This window comes from Falco cherrug, chromosome 3, assembly GCF_023634085.1.
Source record: "Falco cherrug isolate bFalChe1 chromosome 3, bFalChe1.pri, whole genome shotgun sequence".
In the NCBI taxonomy this organism is placed as follows: Eukaryota; Metazoa; Chordata; class Aves; order Falconiformes; family Falconidae; genus Falco; species Falco cherrug.
In genome coordinates this window covers 112,388,135-112,400,732 of record NC_073699.1, presented here as the reverse complement: position 1 = coordinate 112,400,732, position 12,598 = coordinate 112,388,135, and the positions used below count along the sequence as shown (strand labels likewise).

Here is a 12,598-nt window from a genome sequence, read left to right as displayed (position 1 = left end):
CTTCCACACAAGAAATATTGTTCAAAGGGGCCAGTCTTCCCAATATTACCTTGCTTATACAGTATATCCTTTGCAAAACACCATTAGGCTTTGGAAGCGGATTTTTATTTCATAGGCATTAAATCATAAACTCATAAAAATCTCTCCTTCTCCCGTTTCATTAACGCAGATATACTCTGCCATTCTGGCTAACCACAGAATATCAAAAGCTAAGACCCTTAACAAAGCTACCAATGTGTGAGAGTGAGGCAGAGGTGATGCTGTCGTGGTCAAATACTTTTAAGGTGTAGTCAAAATTCTCAAGAGTTAAAGCCAGCAATAGTGACAATTTTGAATTCTGCAAGCAACCAAGAAGGAACCGAAAGCAAAAACGTATGTTTCTCCAGCAATTCAGCCGCAGCAAAGTAACTCCTCAGCCAGCACTTCTGAATCTGGACACATCTCCAGGGAACAGCATGAAAGCTGAATTACAATACTTGAGTGCTTCCGGAGAAAATTCAGTGTTATTCATCCCTCATAGTAACACTAACATGTCCTGGATCATTTGTAAACCACTCTTTCTCTGTATACAGCAAATTGACATGCTTTTGGTTTTTCCCAGAAGTGTTACGGGAAGCATTTAAATACACAGTGCCTGCCATGACCAAGTAGCTTTTGAAAACTTCTACCCAAAGATAAAAATGGAGTATGGATCCTTTGATCTCTTAGTATACACCTGAACAGGAACGACATGATTAAAGTCTCTCATTGCCTAAAAGTTGCCAGTAGTTTCGATTGAAAAGCCAGAAGATACACACTTCTGAAACTGAAAACACAGCTGACAGTGCTTTGTCCCCTTCTTGGCCACTTCATCAGACAGGCCAATGAACAACCATGAGAAAAGAAACATCAACTTAGAAAGAAACGTCTCCTAGACATTTATCCTTCTAAGTCATACCTGAAGCACAATGGCAGAGCAATGGACTCAAAGGAATGGAAGCTGAGAATGGGAACCAGGATGGATTTATGTGATCATGCTCAAGAGACTTCCATTGAGAATTTCAGTGTCCATGCTCATCTATCAAGCAGAAGACACTGTATCCCCATTTATATAACCCCTTTTTTTTGATGTATTTCTTGCCGTCTCCATAGCTTTAAATGCAAGATCAAATTTTACAGTAAAAAGGTTGCCTATGTAACAATTTGTAATCTTAATGAGATACGACACTTGTCGCCTTATGCGAAAACCGCTCAGATACATCTCATTTGTGATTAACAAAGCCAGCCTCTGAGGTAATGTGAGATGAAATCCAGTCCAGTGTAATTATCAGAGGAAATTTCATATGCTAACAGCCTCAACTAACCTATCTTTCAGAAGATTCTAATCTCAAAAATATGGTTATATATCGCCGCCTACCTCCAAAACTCCGCCACTATGTCTGTGTGCGCAAGCGCTGTGACGACTTTTTCAAGATGCACTGCACACCCATTATTAGAATCTGAATCTATATGTTACTGTTTCCATTCACCTCTATGTATCACTGTGCTTGGCCTCAGAATTTCACGCCTGCGGTGGAAGCGTATTTCTATACTTGGAATATTGTGACTACACCATCTGATAATCAGAATCTGTTATGAATTATTAATTATAATCAATAATTCAAGCTTTGCATGTAATTGTAGAACAGTTAATGGCATAAGAAGTCACAACAAAAATAGAATAGTTAATTTTCAGAAGCCTTATTGAAAGACAACTTGCCAGCCACTTCAAGACTTCGTTTCTTTTTAATCATCTAAGGCAAAGCGTAAAATTGAAGAGTAGTGCCAAACAGAGGTCTTGCATTCTACATGGAGACTGCATTAAATTCACCAAGTTAGGGTTGAGCACAGAAGGCAGAAAAAAAAAAAATGAAACCTTGGAGCAAAGGGAATGGAAACTACCGCATCTAGGTAAAATTGTCATTAAAAATGTTAAGGAAGAAAAGGATAAGCCTGTGTTAGTGGTGCAGGGAAAACGTGCCACTACCAAAGGCAAAAAGGCAGTGCCACTTCAAAACTTGCTGAGTGCCATACCTGACTTACTGGATAGCCACGATATAACTGAAAAAAGAACCTAATTCAAATTCAGTAAAAGCAAAAACTGAAATACCTTGATGACAGACATGAAAACAACTCATAAGGCAAACCCTGCCCCCAAAGTTCTAAACATAACTAACAACCACACAACATTTCACAATATCACGAGGCAGGTACAACGGTTCCCAACAATCATTCCCATTTATTCTTTCCTTTTAAGATATGTAGAGATTTTATAGATAAAACACACAAATTAACTACAGTCTATATCTGTTCACAGTAGTGCCATGCTCAGCTCTGTATCTTACACAGTGCTCTCTCCTTTCAGCCCATGTCACCTGGTTCATTAGGGCTGACTGCCATTGTTCAGCCTCTAGCTCAGCTGCAGCTAAGCAGCTCTTCTTGAGCAAGCCCTAGAAATGGTGGTACTTCAATACCAGAGCTTAGCATAGCAACCAGCCGGACTAAAGAAATAAATAATGCAGCATGGTATTCTAACAGATAACATAAATACACTTGCAGCAAATTGCTTGGGTCCAAAGGTCAGTCAACTTGTTTGCTCTGTCTCCAAGAATTTGTAAATCCCAACATGATGTTTAAACACAAACATACACAAACATCAAAGTTCAATGCTGACATATTTTACACCTCAAAGTTGTATGCCAGAATAGCTCCACACCACACAGAGAAAACTGTAATGCATGTGGAAGAGAGTGACAAAACACTATCCCAAACTAAATGCAAATTTTTCTTTAAATATCCTCTCATTCTGTGTTTTCTTCTTTATTCTCTATTTACTCTCATTCATCCTTTCTCACACAGAGAAGTATTTATGCAGCTGTCTTAATTTCAGAATTCCTCCCTTTCATTACCCATAAAGGGGGAGATAACACTTTAAATCTTTAAGCATGTTTTTTGTATTCCTGACTGATTCCCACATAGGGAGACACCTGTACGTATGAAAACAGAGCGTTTCAAGGTAAACCACCAGTTCCTGTGCTGAATGGACACACCAACTACACTGCCTGGAAGCGGTTGTGCAGACAGAGCAGTCTCTCAGCCTCTTTCCCTCTCTCCCAAAGGAAAAGTGCAAACAACCTCACAGCTCCTACTCATGTTGTGCTTTTCTTCCTTGCTGGGCTCTCATTCATCTTACCTTTGAACAGCTCTGGGCTGGCCAAAAGTAAAACACAAGGGACTTTAGAAAGCACAAGAAATTAATTTTGTGAATGGAAGACCGTCGGGGTGAAACCGAACCCTTCTCCCCCCTTTCTGGAGAGCCAGAGCCGTCCCCACGCACCATTTGCCCCCTCCCGAGCCAAGCCCCCCTCGGCGGGGTGGCACCATGGCTGTGGCAGTCTGGCTGTGCCGGAGAGCTCGAGATGTGCTCAGCCCGGGCGGCTGGAGCCGGCGGTCAGCTGCCCCCTCTGCCTGCGCACGGTCCCAGCAAGCAGGACTGCCAGAAGCAGCCCAGCACACAGGAACGCAAGCGAGCACTGGCCGCACGGGTGGGAGTCACACAGCCCCCCCGTCCCTGCCACAGGAAACCCAGGCTGGAGCAGACCCTCTCCTTTGTCAGCAGAGAGCATTCGGGAGGGGCCCCCTTGCTCACTGTCACATTTCCTCAGAGGAGATGGGGAGAGACAGGACGCCGGGAAGGAGGAGTGGGCAACTTCTGAAACCTAAGTCAGCGTTATGGCTCGGCGCACCAGGGTTTTGCAAAATCAGCGCCCCTCCTCCCCTCTCACCTTTTCAAAGCAATCCCACCTGTAGGCGAGGGAAAAGGCTTTTAAGTCTCCGAGTCGGAGGACTCCCCCGTAGAGCAGCAGGTGGGAGCTTCCTCCCCCGTTCCCCCTCCGTGCTGATGCTCACCTTTCTGGCTCCTCGTTTAGCAAACTCCCTGGCCAGATGGCGGCCAATGCCTCTGCCCCCTCCAGTGATGAGCACGCTCTCCCCGGACAGGTCGCGGAGCTTGGGCGGCAGCACCATGCACACGGCAGCCTTCACCACCAAATAAACCATCTGCACTGGGAAAAGCAGCAAAGCGCCCAGCCACTTCCAAATCATCCTCTTGTTCCAGGCACGTCAGGAAGGCAAAATCTTCTTCCAACCCTTCACAAAACCAAGTTAACAGAGAAAGAAAATCAATACCCTTCATGCACCCCCAGATGGGGGACAAGTCTTCAAGCCCCTTCCAAAACTTGGGGGCAAAAGATTCTCAGGCTGGAAAAATCCTTCTCTCCCCCTAAAAAAATAGGGGTAGGAGTAAAGTAGTGCAGAAGACCAAGTCACTCCCGTTTCTTGATCTGTGTCCTCTGGGATTGTCACATGCAGGTAAAACGGTTTCCTTGCTTTTTACTGGAAGACAGTTTTTTAAAATTACAAGAGAGAGAGAGAAAAAAAAAAGTAAAATTAAAAGTAACCATACATCCCTCCGCCTCAGAGACCGACATAAAAATCCAGTATCCACATGGAAGGCTTTTATATTTGGAAAAATAAAATAAAGCAGCCTATGTCTCCAAATTTCAGCCTGCAGTGCCTTCCAGGCAGCTCATTTCTATTCTTAGACTCAGGAAATTGCTTAAATAAGACAGAATTGCCAGGACCTTCTTTTTAAGAAAGGCTCTATTCAGGGCAAGGTTGTTGTTTTTGTTTTAATATCTATAAAAATCTATAGACGTCTTGTCCTGAGCCGGTTGCAAAGGTTGAGCTGATCACCGCCTCTCTCTGCCCCCTCTCCTGTTTTTTTTCACTCGGAGTATCTGTGATCACAGAGCAGGAATTATGCCGTACACTATTTCAGCTCTGGCTCTTACTCATTTCTCCCTATTGCGCTCTCTGCCTATCACAGCCGCGGCGCTGGGGAGTTTTTATACCCCATTAAGCCTGATTGACAGTTAAAGTGTTGGGGAGATTTCACTACTGTTTCTGTGAGTGGCTGGCTTTGCTCTCCCCTCCCCCAGCGCTATCCGGGAGCCACCGCACACCAGCTCGCACATGCAGGCAGGCTGAGGCGTGCAGCGCTGCCGAGCCGCAGCCTGCGGGCCGGGGGGCGCTGGGGCTGCCTGCGGGCCGGGGGGCTCTGCGCTGGGGCCGGGGGGCGCTGCCTGCGGCGCTGCGCTGGGGCCGGGGGGCGCTGCCTGCGGTGCTGCGCTGGGGCCGGGGGGCGCTGGGGCTGCCTGCGGCCCTGCGCTGGAGCGGCCGAGCCGTCTGCAGCCCCCGCCCGGCGCCGGGGGAAGGGGCTGCGGCGCCCCCCGCCCGGGAGGCAGCGCTCCCAGCAACGGGCAGGGCGAAGGCGCAGGCCGGGGGAACCGTCCCTGCCTTACCGGGCTCTGGCAGCGAACTGCTCGCCCGAGATCAGCTGCTGCGGACGGGGAACGCTTCTGGCAGCCCCAGGTCGCCTCGGCTGATGGCGAGCGACGTCCCTACCGTCGGAGCCGTGTTTTTATGGACAACGTGACAACTCGTGGGTTCCCCGAGCCGGAAGATGCCTGCATTGCTGAAAGCTGGTCGTTCAGCAGTGGGGCAGTAAAAAAGGCAGGCTCTGCATGCAGGAGGGAGCCTCGCTTGCTCACAACAAAGGGTGGTTTCTTTTCTCCCCTTTTCCAAGACTTTTTGTGCAGTTGCGAGGGCATAGTTGCAACACAAGAAGGTCTCCATAGCACTTTAAACTGTGTTGTAACAGGAGAAAGGGCAAAGTGTATTGCAACTAGGTCCCCAGCTTTTGGCGGTTTGCACTGTTAAGCATTAGGCAGGTACGTTATGTTTCCAGCTGTACTGATTAAGTATTTCTGAGGAAGATCTACATGCACATGTGAACTGAGAGCAGTTCACGCACAGTTAGAGTTGTGGCAGCCATCAGAAATAACCTAATCCACAAAGTCCTGGGAACATCCAAAGATGCTCAAGAATGTCAAACCTCACACTGATGTCCTCACAGTTGAGCTGGAAAGAACCTTGTTTTTAAGACTATATATATGATTAAGAATGTCCCAAAATTAAGCCAATCCCACATGTTAACAGGAGGTCTGGAGCTATATCCACTATCCTGGGAAGCCATCTAGTGGTAAAACCTAGAATTACTGAAAAATGACAAATTTGAAAGAGTCTCCAATTTCTTTCCATCTATAGTTACTAAAGCACCGCTGCAATGGAAGTGTGTGAGTCTAAGCATGTATACATAGGTAGCCAAGTTATATCACACAACTAACAGAAGTGAGATAGGAAGCTGAACCCCTTTGAAAATAAGCTCAGTTTCATGCTTTGGAATCAAACGGGTATTTTTGAAAACAGGTGTTGTTCAAAGTGGCCATATGGTAACATGGCAAGAATGTTCAGGGGTTATTTGTTTCCAAAAAGAAGAGTAAACTAGGTTCTGGTGCCACTCACATTTAAAACCTATGTCACACATAGGGTTTTTTTTAAAACACAAACCAGTTTCTAAATCCTTGCATTTCAGCTCTGTTACAAAGTTCCACACAAGTTTTCAGAACAAAAGGAAATAAAATTGAGAGATAAACCTGCAGAGTTCTTACCTTTAAATGTCAAATTACCTCATATGAAGTAAGCCACATGACTATCACTGCATTATCACAAAGTGTCAGGAGAGAGGCTTTTGGAGAGAAGAAGATGAAGCATTCTAATTGGAAACTGAGAGCCTGTACATATTGTCAGAATCAGGTGGTATTCCCTAACTTAACTGTGTCTGAAGTAATCAGAGCTCAGAGAATTTCCATTGCTGCTTGGCAGCATTTAGCACCTCTGTGTGTTTTTACAGTAATACCTTTAGAAATGGAGCTAGGGGAGGCACCTGGCATTACAATTTTCCTCTCAGTCCAAAAACTGAAGGGGAGAGAGAAATTACACAGAGAGACTAGTGTCTGGTTTAAACAAGAATGACTCAGTGTCTGGACTGGTAACAAATATAACAACTTTCTGGTATGGAAATAAGGAGCAGTGTTAAAAATGAAAGGATATGAAGTTCATCAAAATAAATTTCATTTTTTGATTCCTGAGTTCAGTTTCTTTTATGCATACATCACCACAGACACACTTAAAACAGAAAAGTCAGCAATATTACACAGTTAACCTGTCCAGATTAAATCCAAAATTAATTATTAATTCAAAACATTTGCAGGTCCTTTGAAAACAGGGGGAATGGAATAATCTTGTGAATGGTGATTTCATGTATCTGTTGCCAGCTTGAATAATACTCTAAAATGTATTGGAATTGGTTTTTTTTTTTCATTCATGATGATTTCAGCTTATTGTTCTATGTGCAAAGTTGCTACCAAATTTGGTCTGGGGGTAGAAAGACAGTTCTGAATATTTAAAATCTTCCTGACCTTCCTGACCTGCATGTGCGAGTTCATAATGAAATTATGAACTATTGTACTTCCTTACCACTTCACTTTAGATTTACCTTGAAGCAGTGAAAACTGGTAGTTACTATACTGTACAAATGTACAAAAGCAAGAACCAAAAGCAAATTTACAGTAAAACAGAAGTTACTGCATCTTGCCTGTAATAAATAGTGTGAAAAATACATGCAAGTTATTTTAAAATTCACCTAATTCAACCAGAAAGTAGCTCTACATTCTACACATACTATATAGAACGCTGAGAACAGCTGAGGTTTGTCCCTTTTAATTGCAGTCCCACTCTGAAAAATGGCAAAAAAGTAGCATTCTGGGGTTTCATCTGACTGTTGTATAGCAACCATTGTGCTCTTTTTTGGCAAGAGGTCTTTTCCCAAACTGTCACCTTTACAAAGCCAACATGCGCTTTTGTTCAAAAAGTTCATCTCTGTTAGTGAAACCCCCTAAAATATACCTAACCCCCTAAACCATACCTTCAAGGCTTGATTATCCAAACTGCTTTCAGTAAATGTCTATAGGTGCAAACATACACTTAGTACATACCTTTGTTGATGGTAGCAAGGATCTGTTACACCACAGCAGCTGTTCCTAATCGAAAGTTTAAAGTCCCAAAGTGAATCCTTTCCATGTTTCTCCTCAGAAGTCCTTAATCAGCGTACTGGAGCATTCAACAAGCAGGCCTGTTAATTTTGTAAAATTGCATCTGTTGCTAATGCTATCACATAGTTACAGAATTATTGTTGCATTTTGGATAACTGCACTGTACTGAAATATTTGTTTCCTATGTTGATACTCACGACAAAGTATAAATTGCAAAAAAACTTGGTTTAAGCCATTTTCATGGCACTTTACATTTTAACAGGAGCAAGAAGGTAGTCATGTAATACATCTTACTGGTAACTTGCTCCATTTTGGCCTCTGCTTTAAATTTCTGGGTTTGTACTTCTTAACAGAAGTGTAAAGTAAGACAGCTTTAATACAGTTTTACAAATCTATTCTGAATTAATAGATTTAAACGTAGATCATCCCTGACTGAGTTGCTCCTGGGACCATAAAAAGATGTGTTTAGCTTTCTAAATATTTAACCACAGTGGTGCCTAACTGTAATAGTCCAGCTTAAAACTAAACCTGTTGTTCATATTTAGGCTAGCTAATGTAAAGGTAGGTTAGGAAGGCCTATAGTAATTGAAACCCAGCTTTTGGATTGTAGTTCATGTATGTTTACTCATACTCACAATGAGAGCCATAGAAAACTACTTTTTCTTACTTGCCCCGTCTCAAAGAAAAAAACAGCAACGAAAAAGCAGCATTTACCCCCAAAGCAAGTCGATTTACTCTATACACATCACTTGCATAACAAAGGTCCATTTTTGGAGAACAATGTTACATGGATCTATGAAAAGGCTCGGGTATTGTGCCTGAATATGCTTAGATCTTCATGTATCTTCTATACATATTGGCAGAACTCTAAACTTGTTCACAGAGCCTTTGCAGCTAAGTTCCTAGCAAACCTGGAAGTCTGTTCATGCAAATGAAGTTGCTAAATTTTAAGAACTTTTAAAAGGAAGTGGAGCTGGAAATTAAAAGCATACTCAAGGCATGTTTGAAAGCCATTTGGGCTAACAGTTCTGTGTTTTCAGCTTAAAACCCACCCACCCCAATATATACAGTACATTGGTAAGCAGATGTGAAAAAAATTGGGAACACATAACAGCATTGTTACACAATAGAAAGTCTGTGTTACTAGGGTGTCAAGTACTATCAGTTTTTTACATCAGTGCAGGGTTCTTGACCATGGACAATCTATCACGATCACAGATTAAAACTAAACCCCATTTAGAAAAGGAAAATCCTTTGCCAACTGATCTGTTTTTTGTTAGATGAAGTACTGCTGTCAGATTTGGATAAATCAAGAGCTACAATTTTGTGCTTCTTGATTTCATTCTTCCCTTGAGTTCACATTTTCCATTTGAAATGTGTCCCAGTGGTTCTATGATTTCACACTGTCCTTCTACATGCTATTAAGTATTAAGAGTCTGATACTGTTGCCTTGTAAGTGGAGTTTTGCCATGGACTAAGCTCAAAGGGACCAGGTTTTTGTTTAACGTTCAGCCTTGACAGAAAACAGTCTGCGTCCAGCCTTGTGTAAAAAGCTACATTTGGATGTCTTAATTGCTTTCCCAGGGTCTGTCTCACAACAAATCAGTATAATGAATAAAGATATAACAAACATCTCTTTCTAGTTCAATATGTGTAAAAATAGTTGTCTTTATAAGCAGAAGTACAGTGTTTTCAAGTGCATGTAGGTGCTATCTGGAATTCAGACAAAGGGATACAACAAGCATGTGGTATTTCTTTCAGTTGCTTAGTCATTTTAGTACATTAGTTAGATTTTGTCATTTGTACTAACTGCCCTTCTTTTTTCTCACCTATCTTTAATTAGAAGCCAAATCTGCCACAAACTGTTAGTCTGCTTCTTCATACTGGAAGAGAGAAGAGTAAAAAAAATACCACATGTAAACAGGAATGGAGTGATTATATTTTGTTAAATCAATTGACTCATCTCATGTTCTCTTTAGTACATTTACCTCACTTTTAGGCCAAACAATATTCACCATTCCTTCTGACTAATTCCTCAGTCCTGACAAAACTTGTAAGACACACAAGGACCTAGGGAGGCAGAAGAATTAAGTCCATAAGGGCCTCAAAATTAGAGAAGCTTATTGTTTCAAGAGTCTGAACTGAAATCCTACTGAACAGGTGTGACACAGATTTTGACAAAACCAGAACAGTAGGCTAATGCCTATAGTAAGTTTCCACCAGAAACTTGTAAACTAGCTTAGGAAAAAAATTCTAGATAAAACATTCCCTGAATCCTTTCTAACAGTATCTTTTAAAAAAATTCATTATATGCAGCTATAATTTCTTCTCAGAGCTAATGGTTCACTAGTACATACAGAGGTGAAATAATTCAAGGCCTCTGTCATAAGCTTCTTCAAACCTGACAATTCCAGAAAGGAAGCCAAAAAGAGGAGGAATGTTAGGAAGAGAATGCTGTTGTCAAAGGCAAACCTTTTTGGTTGGAAGGCTAGGATGGATCAGCTTTAGGTGTATGAACTGATGTGGAAGAATACGATCATGTTATAAACTGATGATGGGAAAATAAGATCTCTGGGAAGATTCCCCTGAGCTAAGAGAAGGCACAGAGGGATCCCAGGTCTTCGTTCAGACAGAACCCACAGCATTTTTGATGACGGTCTGAGCAAGCATAAAGTTTGGAGTTTTAATAATTTATCTGGATATTTCTAGACCTATACCCACTGTTACCAGAAAGTCAGTTTGCTCATTCTTGCTGAATCATTGCCATTAGTCCTACAAATTATTATCACTAATCTTTTTAAGGGAAGAGCAGTTCTGGAGGAGGACACTAGAGCAAATGATCCATGGGGTAAACAACACAGGGCTTCCAAAGGCCAACTGATCCTTTAACTCATGTAAGGGAACTGCTGTCTTCTTAAAAGTTACTGTATAGGCACAATGGCACAGGGCAGTGAGAATCAGCTGATTCTTTGGAGGAAGAAAGATCTGTTACAAGAGTAACATGCATAAATCCAGATGTTTCCTAGAAGCTGACTTGTAAAATAAGTAACAGAGATGCTTTTTCAGAACGCTCATCCCTGCCCTCCAGGTAAACTTTGTCCAACACTACCTGGTTAAAAAAAAAAATCCCTTATACCAACCAACCAACCCCAAAATCCAAGAACCTCTCTTCACAGGACTCCTACCTCCCCTCCAATCTCTCATTACATGCTTGGATGCTGGCCTGAAAGTCTTGATATCAAGGGGGAAAAAACATGCACACTGGGAATGCCTAAGTGACTTGGCAATTGGTATTTTGACATCCAGCTTTTATGAGGGGAAATCTGGATATTCCATAATTTCCTCAGATGATAATACCAGTGGGGTGTTTAATCCATCACAAGGAGAATTAAAAATTAATAAGGAAGAAATGTCTTTGAACTTTCACTTGTCATATTTAAAAGCATATGGGGACATTCAAAACTTAAAACCTATTAATTTTAGGATGGATTAGTAAAACTCATTAAACCCCAACCTAGATATTACTTCTCAGAATATAAAAACAGCCTTAAATTTTGCTTTATGTTCTTTTTTTTTTTAATCATTCCAGTTAGTGCACCCCCACAGGTCTGGATGAAGTAAGAAGTTGGGAAGGGCTCAGTTAAGCATCCCATACCTCACAGTGGTGGAAGGGATCAGTTATTCCCCAGCTTAGTCAAATAACTTGGGTCAGTATTGGGAAGATGTTCAGTATGATCACAAGCTCCAGGCCTGCTGCGTTAAGCTGAGAGTTCCATGTTATAATTTGGATTTCATGGATTTCTTACCCTCAATACCTTTTTACTTATTTATTTGAATATTAAACCACATAATTCAATCAGTTGTACTTGCTGACTTCCACTGAAGTAAACGATTAGACCTATCCTCTTAAGAATCCACTCTGGTCACTTATATCTGGTACTTTATCTCTTATGATTCATGTTATATACTCTTATTCATTTACCCTATTGACTAATTCACATTAAAGTTTCTTGCCCTTTCCTGTAATGCATATTTTGCATAAATGGGATTTTTCTAAGCAGACATATTTCATCTGCTTCTTTTAAGGGTATAAGAAAAGCTAGACAGGACTCACCTTTTCTTAGCCAAGATGCCACTTTCTGAAGGAAACCACTACAGGTTTGTTAGCCAAAGGCAGAATGTTATGGCTCATAAAAAGAGGTATTTCTCTTCTATGACCACAATTACAAGCTTTTATAAGGGTTTTTAAATGGAGCACCCAGGAGATTAGTGGGGATAAAGAAATAGTTCAGAGTGTTCAGGCGATAAGCATAGGTTGCACTGCTTACATCAAACTAAGCTGATGTTTGTTCGCTCCTTACTTTTACCCAAACAAGTTTTGTCCAGTCACACGGTGGACAGAAATATATGGAATTGCTCCTAGTCACTCTTTCCTTCACTATTATCACTTCTATCGGTACAAACATTTGGCTAGCCATATGGTCTAATCACTAAATTACAACAAAGGATAACATGGAGTTGTCTTGGCAAAAAATAGCAAACTATGAAGTTGTAAAGACATCAAA

General features: G+C 41.7%; 1 protein-coding gene across 3 annotated transcripts in view; it reads right to left on the bottom strand.

Moving 5' to 3' along the window:
- Positions 1-4,915, bottom strand: part of DHRS3 (dehydrogenase/reductase 3) — a 30,315-nt gene extending 25,400 nt beyond the window's left edge. Inside the window, exons 1-2 of one of the 3 annotated variants that reach the window (XM_055705659.1) lie at positions 4,849-4,865; positions 3,928-4,167 (exon numbers count right to left, since the gene is read on the bottom strand). In XM_055705659.1, coding sequence (XP_055561634.1) covers positions 3,928-4,122 — 195 coding nt within the window. In that variant the 5' untranslated portion in view covers positions 4,123-4,167; positions 4,849-4,865. Of the gene's footprint in view, positions 1-3,803; positions 3,900-3,927 lie in introns of those variants that run through there. The other 2 variants (XM_055705658.1, XM_055705660.1) reach the window with 2 other exon arrangements.
- Between the last annotated feature and the right edge of the window lie 7,683 nt (positions 4,916-12,598).